Source organism: Saccostrea echinata, unplaced genomic scaffold (genome assembly GCF_033153115.1).
Source record: "Saccostrea echinata isolate AGI-Se365-2 ecotype Australia unplaced genomic scaffold, CSIRO_AGI_Sech_v1 ptg000054l, whole genome shotgun sequence".
Classification (NCBI taxonomy): Eukaryota; Metazoa; Mollusca; class Bivalvia; order Ostreida; family Ostreidae; genus Saccostrea; species Saccostrea echinata.
The window spans coordinates 5,544,357-5,559,035 of NW_026889803.1; the positions used below are offsets into that span (position 1 = coordinate 5,544,357).

At 34.7% G+C, this 14,679-nt stretch overlaps 2 protein-coding genes across 2 annotated transcripts; both read left to right on the forward strand.

The window, feature by feature from the left end:
* Positions 1-4,098: 4,098 nt before the first annotated feature.
* LOC133205572 (uncharacterized) lies at positions 4,099-10,231 on the forward strand. The gene is made up of 12 exons (XM_061341411.1): positions 4,099-4,306; positions 5,152-5,340; positions 5,521-5,649; positions 5,752-5,815; positions 5,960-6,105; positions 6,194-6,268; positions 6,440-6,589; positions 6,709-6,784; positions 7,756-7,850; positions 8,123-8,316; positions 8,500-8,660; positions 9,068-10,231. Exons 1-12 carry the CDS (start codon positions 4,216-4,218, stop codon positions 9,108-9,110), a joined length of 1,413 nt encoding a protein of 470 aa, XP_061197395.1. The 5' UTR covers positions 4,099-4,215; the 3' UTR covers positions 9,111-10,231.
* An 847-nt stretch (positions 10,232-11,078) lies between these two features.
* On the forward strand, positions 11,079-13,274 carry LOC133172367 (uncharacterized). Its single transcript, XM_061307238.1, has 3 exons — positions 11,079-11,093; positions 11,544-12,788; positions 13,047-13,274. The coding sequence occupies exons 1-3, from the start codon at positions 11,079-11,081 to the stop codon at positions 13,272-13,274; spliced, it is 1,488 nt and encodes a 495-aa protein (XP_061163222.1).
* Positions 13,275-14,679: the final 1,405 nt, after the last annotated feature.

Consider the following 14,679-nt stretch of genomic DNA (forward strand, 5'->3'; position numbering starts at 1 on the left):
TGATGAAAAATGACATAAACAGGAGGGGAAAATGAGGAAAAAGTTGGAATTTTTTTTATGTGCTTAAGAGCCCTCTATACACTGCACACTAAAGAGTTCTGATTATGTGGTACATTTATGCAAATAGAGTAATCTGGCCTTTCATCAAGAATAAAATAAATTGAAACCGGAGGGGATGATAGGTTTCCTCTGAGTCTGTCCGTCCGTCTGTCTGTCTGTCCGCCTAGCTGTCCCTCTGTCTCTCTGTCACTCTCTCCCACTTGGTTTTCCGCACTTTTTTCTAAACGCTTGCAGATATTAAGCTGATTTTGGTATGTAAGTGTGTATTGATGAGTTACAGATCAAGTTTTTAATTTCGTTCCGCTTCATTGATTTTTGAGGGAATTACAACCTTTTTAATTTTTAAGGGTTTTCCACACTTTTTTTCCAAACGTTTGCAGATATTGGGTTGATTTTTGGTATGTGAATGTATCTTAATGAGCTACAGATCAAGTTTGCATTATGTTCCGCTTCAATGATTTTTTGACAGAATTACAGCATTTTCAATTTTTATTGGGAACCAGATTACACTTGCCGGTAGGGGACTAGTATTGCTAATGCAGAAGGCTTGTCTTAATAGCTTTAATACGCATGCTTGAATAAACCATATGATAGCAAGAATGATAGTAAAATTCTGCCACCTATCGCAGAGTTAATTTAGAAAGTTAACATATTGGAATGATTTTTCGGATTTATATACCGAATATTTATGTGAATTTCATCAAAAAACACAACTTATTTGGGAAAACAAAGAAAGATAAGTCTATAATTTTGGTAAAACTTCATCTCTATAGAAATCAACGGAAAATATTTTTATCCCCCCTCACTGAAACAACAATTCCTTTTTCAAGTATTATGAATTGTTATTTCACAAATTCAAATTTATACCAATTGTTTGTTTTTCAGGGGAGTGGGTTGTTGGGGGGTTGGGGTGGATGAGGGTGTAGAACATATGTTTACAGACTAAAAACTCAAAAATAGTCATTTTATTGCCAATGAATCTAATATGTCAGTTGACTTTTACATAAGTTAAACATACGTAGAGATTTGATGGTTATTTATCCATTTCCATGAGTATTTGAAAATCTGGTTCACTCGTTATGTTTAAAGCCCGATTTCAATTTATAAAATTGTCTAACCCTTCCCCCTTTTTATGAGAAGAGTTTTAAATAAGAGCAGTTAACGTTTTGACACTGGTTTTAAAATAATTAATCCATTACTTATAAACTCTTCTACAATAATAATAAAACTTGGCAAAAGTTGTGAAGGCGAGGATGGAGTATATCGAAAGAAAGGGTATTTCCTCTTAAAAACAAAAGTCTAAATCCCACGCATATGATTCTATTTCTTTTGACGGGGTGGGGGTTCGGGTCAAAAACAACAAAAGAACAAACTTTTAGTAGGGCCTTGAGTAACTTTTCTTGGATGTTGTTAATAACGCAAAGATACAGTCATCAGCAAAGATACACGCAAAGATACATGTAGAATAAAGTGTGAATACCCAACAGGTACAGTCGTGGATGTTGTTTGTAAGGCACAGGTACAGTCAGGGATGTAGAATAAAGTGTGTGTACTGGACAGGTACAGTAGTGGATGTTGTTTATAAGCACAGGTACAGTCAGGGATGTAGAATAAAGTGTGTGTACTGAACAGGTACAGTCGTGGATGTTGTTTATAAGGCACAGGTACAGTCATGGATGTAGAGAAAGATGTGTATACTGGACAGGTACAGTCAGGGATGTTGTTTATAAACACAGGTACACTCATGGATGTAGAATAAAGTGTGTGTACTGGACAGGTACAGTCATGGATGTTGTTTATAAGGCACAGGTACAGTCAGGGATGTAGAATAAAGTGTGTATACTGGACAGGTACAGTCGTGGATGTTGTTTATAAGCACAGGTACAGTCAGGGATGTAGAATAAAGTGTGTGTACTGGACAGGTACAGTCGTGGATGTTGTTTATAAGGCACAGGTACAGTCAGGGATGTAGAATAAAGTGTGTATACTGGACAGGTACAGTCAGGGATGTTGTTTATAAACACAGGTACACTCATGGATGTAGAATAAAGTGTGTGTACTGGACAGGTACAGTCGTGGATGTTGTTTATAAGCACAGGTACAGTCAGGGATGTAGAATAAAGTGTGTGTACTGGACAGGTACAGTCATGGATGTTGTTTATAAGGCACAGGTACAGTCATGGATGTAGAATAAAGTGTGTGTACTGGACAGGTACAGTCAGGGATATTGTTTATAAGGCACAGGTACAGTCAGGGATGTTGTTTATAAGGCACAGGTACAGTCAGGGATGTTGTTTATAAGGCACAGGTACAGTCAGGGATGTTGTTTATAAGGCACAGGTACAGTCAGGGATGTTGTTTATAAGGCACAGGTACAGTCAGGGATGTTGTTTATAAGGCACAGGTACAGTCAGGGATGTTGTTTATAAGGCACTGGTACAGTCAGGGATGTTGTTTATAAGGCACAGGTACCGTCAGGGATGTTGTTTATAAGGCACAGGTACAGTCATGGATGTTGTTTATAAGCACTGGTACAGTCAGGGATGTAGAATAAAGTGTGTGTACTGGACAGATACAGTCGTGGATGTTGTCAATCAGGCACCGGTACAGTCATGGTGTAAAATTTCTAGAGTTGTCTGGACAGTACAGCAGAATCTTAGAGAGGTGGATCTAATAAAAATATTTACTTATACAAATATTTTCTTCGGATGTTATCGATAAATATAGCATTAATTTCCTTTAATATGAGCAATCATTTTAATACCATACCCTACGTATTCCAGGTATCACACCACGGTTATCGACCAGTCAAGATGTTAATTGTTTCATGCATATAAAATTAATTTTTATTTCTTTTGAGATTTTTTTTGGGGGGTGGGGGGGGGGGTCTTCCAGCCTATTTTTACAACTTTGATACCTGTGCCTAGTAAATTTCATGTACTTTGTAAATAAATAAAGGTTTTTTGTCAGGAACTATTCTTTTTCAGGGCATATAGGAGCTACTTCCTGGGGTGCACTTGAGATGTTTATATATATAACACATTGAAAACGGGTGGATTAGCCCATTCCACCCGTATATATCGTAAGACATATATTTATGGGAAAAAAACCTGTGCTTTTCATTGACACCTCTTGCGTGTTCAATGAAAAGGGTGAAATTAATAATATTGTGACGTACTTATACTTTCTAACATAAAATTGAGGATTACAAATTAATTCCAATATTTATTTTAATTTCCTTTTTTATTTTACTTTGTTTATTGTTTACTCGGATATTTTCTATAATTATACTAGCATGTTTCATTTTAAATTCATCATTGTTATTGAGCACGTAGGATATTGAAATCATGCCCCCAGTCCCCCCCCCCCCCCAAAAAAAAAAAAAATAAATAAAGACCTGGCTCATATTGTACTCTGAACATAAAGCTTTAAATTTAAATCTGTAAAAGTTTTGGATCCTTCCCTAATCACTGCTGACATCGTTTGTCTCGGTATCACTGTCATGGGTAATATAAAGATTAGCGTTAATTGCGCTTTGATTGAATTCAGTCTAAATCTAAATCGGAGAAAATCCACAGAATTTTTTTGTGTGGATGTTATTAATCAAGCGCGGGTTAAGTTAATCAAGCGCGGGTTGAGTCAGTGGTAGTGTGTATGTACGGCACAGGTACAGTCGCAGATGTTGTATATCAGGCACAGGTATACAGTCATAGATATACAAAATGTACGCTGTAGTAAATGTTACTTTTTAGAGATAATAGCGATCTATGCAATATGGATTTAGGCATAGTCAAGCTTACACATATATTTTCCGCGATATATTCACTAAGCTAGTTATCGTTACCGTTTTGGCGATTACAGCCTTCCATAAAGTAGATTAATTATTAACACATTTCGTATGTTTCATTAAAAAAAACAATCCATACTTAATTAACAACATATAGTTTAATACGTTGAACAATCCGGAAAATCTTGCTCTGACATTCCGTTTTTGATATTAGTGAGCAGGTACAGTCATGGATGTCCGGTACCAGCATTGCCGAGTACAGTTGCGGATGATAGCTGACAGCCACTGTTGGATGTCGATTGAGGTCATGTGGACTGTCCATGGCCCTTATTCCTGATTTCAAACATTAACACCCCCTCCCGTTAACGATGGTGTATAATTTGCTTGTGGATGGTTCACAGACTACAGTGACTCTCTCTGGAGACAAAATAACTTTTGAATCAAGTGGCATCGTAGACCGTAAGTCTTATGGATATTTATACTTTGAAAATGTTTATTATTAGGAAAATTTATAGATATTTGTATGTATAATATACCTGGATTGCATGACTTCTATAACATGAATATGGCAACCAAAAAAATCTATTACACCATGCACATTCTCTCAATTAAAAATATACATGTAAACACATAATGTATATGGTGAACCATGCATGCCATAAACCCAAGTGTGCAGTAAAATAGAATAATATGTGGAGTGCTTTTCCTCAATAACATAAGATTGTCGAAGGAAAATTTTAGCTTTCTTTATTGAAATTTTTGAATAAAAAAAATAGGCCTAATTTTTTTAGGACAACGAATTTTTTTCGCGCGCGCTTGCGTTTGGATGGGGTTACAAAGTTTACTAATTTAAATTCATTTTTAAGTTTTATACACATGGATTGAGAAGGATTTTTGTCGGAAACAGGGACATTTTAGAAAATAGTAAAATCTATTGAAAGGTTGGCAACGTTATTTGCTTTGTCTTTTTATATGGCGTGCGAGTCAACTCAAATAACATTTATTTTTTCGAGGCTATATGATACAGACCAATCAGAGAACCCATCACTATCATATCAGTACTTAGTGCAGCTGTGTAAATACAATTTCTTCAAAGCATGTTACACTACTAGAAAGATTATGAGACTGATGAACCTTGTAAGATGCATATCGAAACAGCATTTTAAAATTCAGCGAGTTTTGAAAGTTTGAGACTTGTGTCATAAAGAAACTTAATAAAAAGACATATAAATAAACATGCAAAGAATATATAGTATTAACTCATTAAACATTGATGCTCGTTATGCTATTTTTATTATCTTCAGTCAGTTACCAGTTAGATGACATCATAGGATGTGATGAGGTAGTGATGGGATGGTTTTACAAGACCGAAGTAACCCGATTGTGGGTCATCGAACATGGTCATTCAAACTTGCTGCTAAAAAAGTGCAAAATAGTTTCTGGAGACCAAAGGAAACGATTTCAACACGATTTGACAGAAAAAATAACAAATAGTAAGTTAGTACGTATATTCCGGGGAAAAAAACTCTAAAAGTAAGGTAACAGAATTTTAATAAATATTCAAAATATATGCACTGTGCTGATTATGCACACTGACTTATTATTGGTGAAGATCAGTAGCTACATGATCAATCTAAGTAGATTTGTCTTTTAAGTACTTTCGGGTCTTGCAGAAACAAAACGTCCCAAAAGAGTATTGGTGATGATTAACCCTAAAGGTGGCAATGGTACAGCAAAAAAGGATTTCAGGGATATCGTAGAGCCAGTTTTGAGACTTTCAGGAATATCTATGGATATAATTTGTGAGTATGACCCTCTTTCTAGTAAACATTAATTGAATATTTCAACATCAATGACAGTGAATATTCCATCAAAACCTTGATGCATTTTTCTCACTATTTCAGTTACTGAGCGGTCTGGGCATATGACTGATGTTGCAAAAACTTATGAATTTTGTAATACTGATGGGTATTGATTCAATATATTTTATTCAATATGCATACAAGAAACAAACTTTCTCGTACATATATACATGTGAATAAAAACATATACCATATAAACTAGTTGACGTTGACATTCATATGAATAAGTTGCTCTATGTATTGACTATAGAATAGTTATACTTGGAGGAGATGGGTCGTATCATGAGGTGGTCAACGAATTAATGAGAAGGAGACAAGAGGAACAAGGCATGGATATTAATGATCAAAATGCAACCCTTTCGGCGTTGAACATTCCCATAGCCATGATACCAACTGGTAAATTTGTTTTTTTCTTTAGTGATTAAAATGTCACTGAGTATGTTTACCATTCATAATATAAAAAATGTTCTTTATGTGTCATTAGGAACTGCTTGTGGAGTGACAGAATGTAACACTGGAAACACCAATGTTCTAACGGCTGTTCTCCATGTTATTAAAGGTAAGGCTCGGCAAATAAACAGCAGATTTAGTATATTCTTGCAAGTGCAGTCCTAAACTTGAAGCGATGATTAGATATATGTAAACCAAATGCGACGAAGTTTGCTTTTGTTGATGTGTTACATGTAGGTATCTGAACAGTTTTGACAATTTCTTAATAATGTGCGTACAGGGAGGACCGTGTCATCTCACCTGCTAGCACTCTACAACAACAGAAAACTCCTGGGATTTGGTGGAACAGACTGTGGTTATGGAGTCATGACAGATCTCTTATACTACTCTGACACGAAGTTCCGCTGGCTTGGTCGATCACGATACTTCTGTATGTAAAAAGAACATCTACTAGTATATCTCATTTCATCATTCTCTTAATGAAAAAAAATTCTTATTCTGAGTAGTATCTCATGGGATTTTTTAATCGTTGAAATGGTATTTTTGTAGTTGTTCCAATATGGATGTTTTTATTCAAATCTCAGACAAATCGAAATTTTGATGCCACTGTCACCTATTATACATCGTAAGTATGTTGGATTTTACACTAAAATTACTGAGTATTACTGAGGAGTGAGATGGAAAAGGGTTAGAATCTTGATTGATCTAAGAGATTGATGTGCAGTAGAACATTAGTAGTATGTCATCAAAATAATCATTTACTGGACGTTCTATGAAGTGAAATATGAATATAACGAACAATAATTAAGCTCAAAAGTCCTTGGAAGAATACAAATTTGGGAGCAGAGGAAACGCGGACCTCTGAAAACGAGAGGTGGGATCAGGTGCCTTGGAGGAGTAAGCATGCCCTGTCGACCGGTCAAACCCGCCATGCTCCTCGTCATGATCGGACAAATGGAAAAATCCGTAGACAATTCAGCGTGAAAATAATGGCATAATCATTTGTATGAAAAATAATGGCATATCCATTTGTATGAAAAAAGTCAGTCAACATTCGACTTTACAATAGGTTGTATTCCTTGTATCGACCATAGAATTGGCTAAATGTTGACGTTCTATTATGGCAAATAGATAAGCAAGTTATTTTATAAAGTAATCCCAGTCATTTGTTTACGTACAAGTACTCAAATGATTCTGTGATGAGAGATTACAGTCCATATAGACAAGCTTCCGCTTAGGAATAGCGTACTTTCTTAACATGATAGCGTAAATATGAGACATTCATTGTAGTAACTCGTTGCTCTAATTGTACATTTAACAAGGAATGTATCCAAGAAAACTCATCCCCATTCCTTTTCAGGAATCTGTAAATCACTCTGATAGAACCGTATTACAGGTAAGAGAGGTATAGATTAGTTAGGTATTGCCGTATTTCAAGCTGAAATATAAAAGTTGTGAATATGATGCAAACATTTTTAAATCATTAATTTATCTGAGTATAGTATCTATTTTTTTAAGCCACTTATATTTCTGATATACCTGTTTGGTATCTGTTATTTGTTTATCAAAGTTTTAGCTATGTATTTTACAAATCAGAGTCAATGAACAAAATAACAAAGAAACCAGTGAGACCGAGATATTTGTTGAAGACAAAAGGCTGTCAGGATATAGTTCTTATACCTCTGATACAGGTAAATCTTATTTCATAAGATTTTATACTATAACTGAAGAATTGGGCTCTCTTGTTTTATCGGTCATTAAATCATTTCAATGAAGTATTCTCGGATAGATGAAGAAAATAACAATTCTGTACTTTAGTAATTTAAAATATAATTATTCTTTGGTTATTATTCATTTGTTATGCAAAAATATTGCATAATAAAATTCTCAGTTTCTAAAGGACAGTGCTTTAAACATCACCATATTGAGCCTCTATTTCTTACTAAGGAACAACTTTTAACAGTGACCTTCAATCGCATGTTGTGGAACATAATGACCGTGAATGGTAACTTCATCTTTGATGGTAAAGTTGTGTTTGATGTACCCAGAGCGTTTGTCCCCAAACCCACCATGTGCTCCTCCTTTCTTTTCTATGGCGATGTATCAGCTGGAGTCATGAACAAATTCTTCAAACACATCGGTAACAGGACTCCCATGGTAAGCCGGAAATGCTGAGCTTCCAGCTTTGAACAAATTGTTAACGTCATAAACAGCTCAGCATTCAGCAATTAAGACAATAAATTTACATTCAATGCAATGTAATTAATTTTATTTTAATGAATCCCCTCCATGTAGAAAAAAATTAGCCAAAGCATTGCACAAATATCGGTACTTTTAAAGGAATTCTCGGACAAGGAGTTGGAGGTTCTGAATGTCCTGGGGCTCACAGTGGAACTAAGGGACAGTCTTCATAGCAAGGATCCAGAAATGGCGACGTTGAAGCGTCTTATACATCTAGATGGGGAGATGTATCAACTGGAATCTCCTTCATTTCAGTTATGGTAGAGAGAGATTGATTCCTTAAGCTAATTTAAATAAATCAAGGCATAAACGTTCGATCAGATTATGAGAAACCTATCAAACAGGCTATTTTTCTTGATATCACAATACAGTATATTTATTTATACATGGAATTAATTAAAAGAGCGTCGAAAACCTTTAGCTTCTTTTCCATGCCATTTATGATGGCTAGGTTTATCTTTTTTGTAAAATCTAGTATCAAAATTATATCTTTGATTTATATCTGCGGCAAAGGCTTAGTTTTTAATTTAAAAAAAAATGATTAAAAATTTAAATGTAATTATATACCATTAAACCTGAAATATGATTTTCAGGAATTCTTAGTGTTTTTCCAAATTTCATTTTTTTTTTATGATTTGATATTTCCCCGATTAATTTTTTTTTTCAGGTACAAATTGGACGTTGTACAAATCTTTTCCAGTTATCTGTGAAATAAACATCCATAGAGAGCTTTTTCACATGCAGAACAAACTAGAGGTTTTATTGCATTTTGTGATTGATTGATAACACACTGCTCACAATGTGATTGATAACACAATGCAAACAAATTGAATAAGATACCGCATATTATTTATAGCATCGTAAAATGCTAAAAATAAGAAATTGATTCTTATTAATTTATCTCTTTGCCTCAAAGTTAACCGTATATATAAAACTGGGTACAAATATTTAGACTGGAGAGGCTAGACCAAGTTCTTTTGATAAGCAGGAAACTTTACTCGATTCCTTTAAAGACAAGAGACTCAAGGCCCTGAACGGTCACCTAAGAATGCATGTAATACCACACTGTAAAGGATCCATAGAAGTATAAGATATGTTGCTCAAAAGCAAAATGAATAGGATGATCGGAGATCAACAAAAAGTTCAAGTACTCAGTAACAAATCATAAAGTAATAATAAAATAATCTATTTACTTGCCTGTATTTGCCAGTGCTAGTTCACTTCCATTTGTCTCTCTCACCATGCAGGCTAATCAACACAAATGGTTAATCCATCACATCCCCCCACACTAGCCTCTCTTTTTCTTTGAAAATTTTAACCTGGTCACACGCTTGGAAGGTCATACGCAGCATAACAACCAACTGTTTTGCATTTCCAGAGGTTATATCTATGTAAGTTTTGTCAATACTCAGTGAACATCTGCCTGTTCATTCATCCAGAAAATATCAATTATACAGAACTCAAAGCATGACTTGTAATTGTAAAACCCTAAGCCGCAGCATGTTTGTATAAATGGTCTAGGTAGGACCTGGTACGTATTCTTGGGAATGGCCTTGCTGAAATAAAATTATTGATCAATCATCCAGCAAAATGTATCTCACGTGTGAATACTGAATCATTAGTATTATTGTAAGCAAACTTGTTGTCATCATCCATGTAATTTTAAGGACATATGTATATTAAATATATGTAGTATGTATTTAATTTTAGATTTAATCTGCTAAAAGATTTAACTTGACTTAATCACATGTGTTGTTTGCATCATGCGAATTACTTCTGAACAACTGCAACCTTACCACCAGTTATCTTTTGCAGTTAGAATAAAAAGCTTAAAACCTAAAGTATTCAGAGTTCTTTGTCATAATAAAATTTCATAGGGAAGCGCTCTTTTGAGCCTCTGGAAAACCCTGGGGTAGAGATAAAAGCTCTGAAACATTATTGCACAATAACGTGTCATGGCCAATTATTTGGAATTTTGATACCAGTTAAAATGCAGGAGTTGTTTCAGTGACAAGTTTAATATTTGTGTACTGGCTAAGGAAAGTAAGGAAACGTACTGTGACTATTGACGTATATGACGAGACAATTAACGTTGAATGACAATTGACGAGACAAGTGACGATTTACTACAAAAAATACAAAGAAAAAATATTATGAATACAAGATAATTCAAATAAATCACACATGATAACACATCCTAGCAAATTAATTCTGATGTATTACATATACTAGAAAATAATAGCCTCTGCAGATTCAATACATAAGATTGTTGACAAAATGAAAACAAAGTGGCATAACTCTTGATTAAAACAGATCGTGATAGGAAAACATGGCGCAAATGGAGTTATCTCCCGTACATAATAAATGTGCACATATCCAGCGATATCACATGTATGTCAATAACGTACCTAATTTCCTAACATACTAATGCTTTATAAATAATAAACTTGAGTATAAGTGCACAGATACTTTAAACAATAACTTTATACTGATATTAATAAATATGCAAAATTTATCGAGATATATCGTCGAGGGTCCTAAATCGGTGGGGTTCCTAAATCGGTGGTATTTCCCGTTGGGCACGCGCGTTTTCTTATAGTGCGAGATCTGACGTCATCGATTTTTGCGTAGTGTTTGTAAACACGGAAGCTTATGACTCAGTGAAAAAAAAACTCGAAATGTCAGAGAAAAGTGTAAGTAAATAGCTGTTATTGTCATATCTACATAAAATACCATATTTTCTTAATGCTAAAAATATCCAAATGTAATTGCCTTCTAAATATAGACTTTTAAGAAATATTTTATGAAAATACGAACTCCAGACGCAGCTTACCGTCTGCGCTTTCAAGTCACGTGACTGTCATGTGGTTATTATAATTAAGTAGAAATACAGGGTACGTCCAAAAGTCAGTGTCTGTTATATGTTTTTGAGTGTTTTGACAAAGATATGGTTTATATTATGTTGTTGGTAAATAGTTAGTAATTAAACAATTACATAGAAATTAGTTCTGAAATCTAAAGAAAACTATTAAAAGTATATAGTATCATGTAGATAAAATAAAATAAATAAATAAATACTAGTAAATAAATAAATAATAAATAATAAAAAAAAAATTAATAGTAAATAAATAATTTTTTTATAGGTTGCATCAGATAAAATAACAAGAAAGTACAGACCATACTCCCCTACATCCATGACAAATGCTTATCATGCTATTAAGGAGCATCGGATGTCTGTATGGAAAGCAGCTAGGGTTTACTGTGTTCCGGAAACCACACTTCGACAAAGAGCATTGGGGAGAGTTGACCCTGAGAAACTAACGTCTGGAGTTTCTCCTGTTCTTTCGCTAGAGGAAGAAGCTGCATTTGTTGACCATTTAAAGGTTATGGCTAGTTGTGGCTATGGCTACACTAGATCAGAAGTAGTAAACATGGCCTCAGAATATGCCTGCAGTTTGCAGAAACGTGACAGAAATCATCCATTTTCAATGAAGTGGTTCAAAGGCTTTATGATGCGGTGGCCAGAACTGAATGTTTCAAAGCCTCGCGCGTTGTCAGCTGCCAGGGCAAAGTCAACCTCTGAAGAAGTAGTGTCAAATTACTATCGAGAATTAGACACCATTCTTAAGAAGTACGACCTAGTCGATAAACCTCAGTGCATATACAACATTGATGAAAAGGGGTTACAAACAGAACACAGACCACCCTGCATTGTGGGTTCTAAGATGTCAACAACACCTGCTATAACATCTGCCAGATCTTCTACAGTAACTGTCATAGGTTGTGGCAATGCTTTAGGTACACAGATGCCTCCGTATTTCGTTTTCCAAGGGGCTCGAATGAGACAGGAATTGATGGTAGGTGCATCGGAGGGTGCTCAAGGCACAGTAACAGACAGTGGTTGGTCGAACTCTGAAGTCTTTCAGACTTATTTATCTGAACATTTTCTTAAATATGTCCAAAGACCGAATGAAAACCAACCTATCCTAATTCTTTACGACGGACACAAATCACACATTAACCTCACGCTTGTTGACTGGGCAAAGCAACATAATATTGTTTTATTTGTTCTGCCTGCCCATACAAGCCATGTTCTTCAACCTCTAGACCTTGGATGTTTTGGCCCATTTCAAAAAATCTATAATGCCGAGTGCCATAAATTTTTACGTGAAAATCCATCTTCAAAAATTACAAGATATAATATTTGCTCATTAGCTTGTAAAGCGTATGCACATGCTCTTTCACAAGGAAATTTGCAGTCCTCATTTCGACGCACTGGAATTTTCCCATTCGATAAAAATGCAGTGGACCCTTCCAATTTTGCTCCTTCTGTAGTTTTTTCCGCAGCAGAACAATGTCCAGACCAAGATGCAAGTTCTTCAACTCAAGCAATTCCAAGCACCTCTGATCCCAAATCCTTCTTTAAACTACATACAAACCCAATTTTCAACAAAACAAAATCTGTTCTAACTGAAAAAAGAAACATTAGCAAAGTTGTAAGTGGTAAACCAATTACAGAGGACAGTGTTTTGCAAGAAATAAAAAATTATTCTACAACAAAACAAACATCAAAAAGAAAAGAAAAAACGACTTCTACATGTAAGGATTTATGCAGAAAGAAAAGAAAACAGGGTGTGTCTGAACAGCCTGAATCCTCTGATGCCGATGACACAGAAGATGAAAAAGAGAAGTGCTGTGTTTGTAAACACTTTTGGCCAGAGGAGATAAAGGACTGCGACTTAGTTGTTTTTGTGAAGTGGGCTCAGTGTAGCTTTGAAAAATGCGACCACTGGACCCACTTGCAGTTTTGCTGCGCAACTAAAGTAATTAGACGGGGTGACGAATTTATCTGTCCCTGCCATAATAATAAATAAAACTTTATAAAATTGTAATTTATCCCTTTGTTCATTTATACAAATTAATATTCGTTATACATAAATTTATGCCTTTGGTTGGTGTTATTAGGGTAAAAACTTTTGACAAGTACCATACCACCGATTTAGGTACCTCAACATTTCTGCTTACGTAAACGGCAAGGAATAAAGAAATCGCGAGAAAAAAATAATTCAGTTTTTTTATTAGATAATATGGATATAATTTGATCAAATAAAGAGTCCTTCAGAGGTAGGTCACATTTATTTTATTTTAATCGATCTCGTTAAGATTATTTTATCACGTAGTTTGCTAATACCACCGAAATAGGTTCCTCGAGGATACAAATGCACATTATATACAGCAAAACGATTAACAATGTAATACTCACCAATTCAGAAGTTTCCTCCAGTTATATATTTATCAGTTGTATCAGTACAAAGATGACTGGAAAACTAGTAAACTAATAATAAATACTGCAGGCACCTAGCCCTGCGGCCTGCCGCGTCCTGTCATAATATCACGGGCTCTACACAAAAAATACTGTGCCCCAAAAATGATGACGTCACATCACAAGTGCAGTGATAAGTCTTATTACCGAAAATGGCCCGTAACAATTTGAACCACGCTTCTTTAGACTTTTGGTATCGAAAAGACTTTTGGTGTCAACATCGGAATTTCAAAACTTTATTACACATCTACAGGACCAGTTAAACTAGATACAAATAGAAGCGGTGACAATATGATAAGCGTCTGATGAGGATAACATATGATAAAAGTTTTTTCCCTTGATTTTAAGAGTGGGTATAGTAATTTAGAAATAATTTTTTTTTGTTAATGAGGGTAGGTCAGTGCCTTGGAGCACATGGTAATTAACACTGGCAAAGCCATTTATATTTAAAAAAGTTTTTACGGGCTTCAATTACATGTATATATAACCAATAGCCCCCAAAAGACCTAGTTATTTCTTAAATAATTAGGAGTATTTATCGTGTCAAAATGTACTAACACAGACATGACTTTATATACATAATTATTTTTTTTCACCCCCCCCCCCCCAATAAATTATACTCCCCATTCCTAGTAAATATCAAGTGCATGAAAAAGCGTCCATTGATGGACATGTTAAATGTCTCAAAGCATTTACATGCGCTTGACATGCTTGATACATATACATTTTTTCCAGATTAAAAATATGATTTAGTAAATCAATAAATGTTAATATTACACGACAAAGCTGACCAGAGCATTTCTTTGAAAAAAAAAATGATTGTACATCAAGCATTGCAATGAGAAAAAATACAAACATATCTGTGAAAAAACAATTATTATTGTTATTTATGTCTCTTGTAAAACTGCATTTTATACTGTACGTACACATACATGTATATGAAAAATCGATGAAGA

Bases quoted from the DNA above. Each gene is read 5' to 3' on its own strand.
- LOC133205572 (XM_061341411.1), top strand. From the start codon at position 4,216: ATGGTGTATAATTTGCTTGTGGATGGTTCACAGACTACAGTGACTCTC. The intron at 5,816-5,959 runs GTATTGATTCAA...TATTGACTATAG, and splicing joins GAATTTTGTAATACTGATGG to AATAGTTATACTTGGAGGAG. The intron at 7,851-8,122 runs GTAAATCTTATT...AACTTTTAACAG, and splicing joins TTCTTATACCTCTGATACAG to TGACCTTCAATCGCATGTTG.
- LOC133172367 (XM_061307238.1), top strand. The intron at 12,789-13,046 runs GCAATTCCAAGC...GTGTCTGAACAG, and splicing joins ATGCAAGTTCTTCAACTCAA to CCTGAATCCTCTGATGCCGA.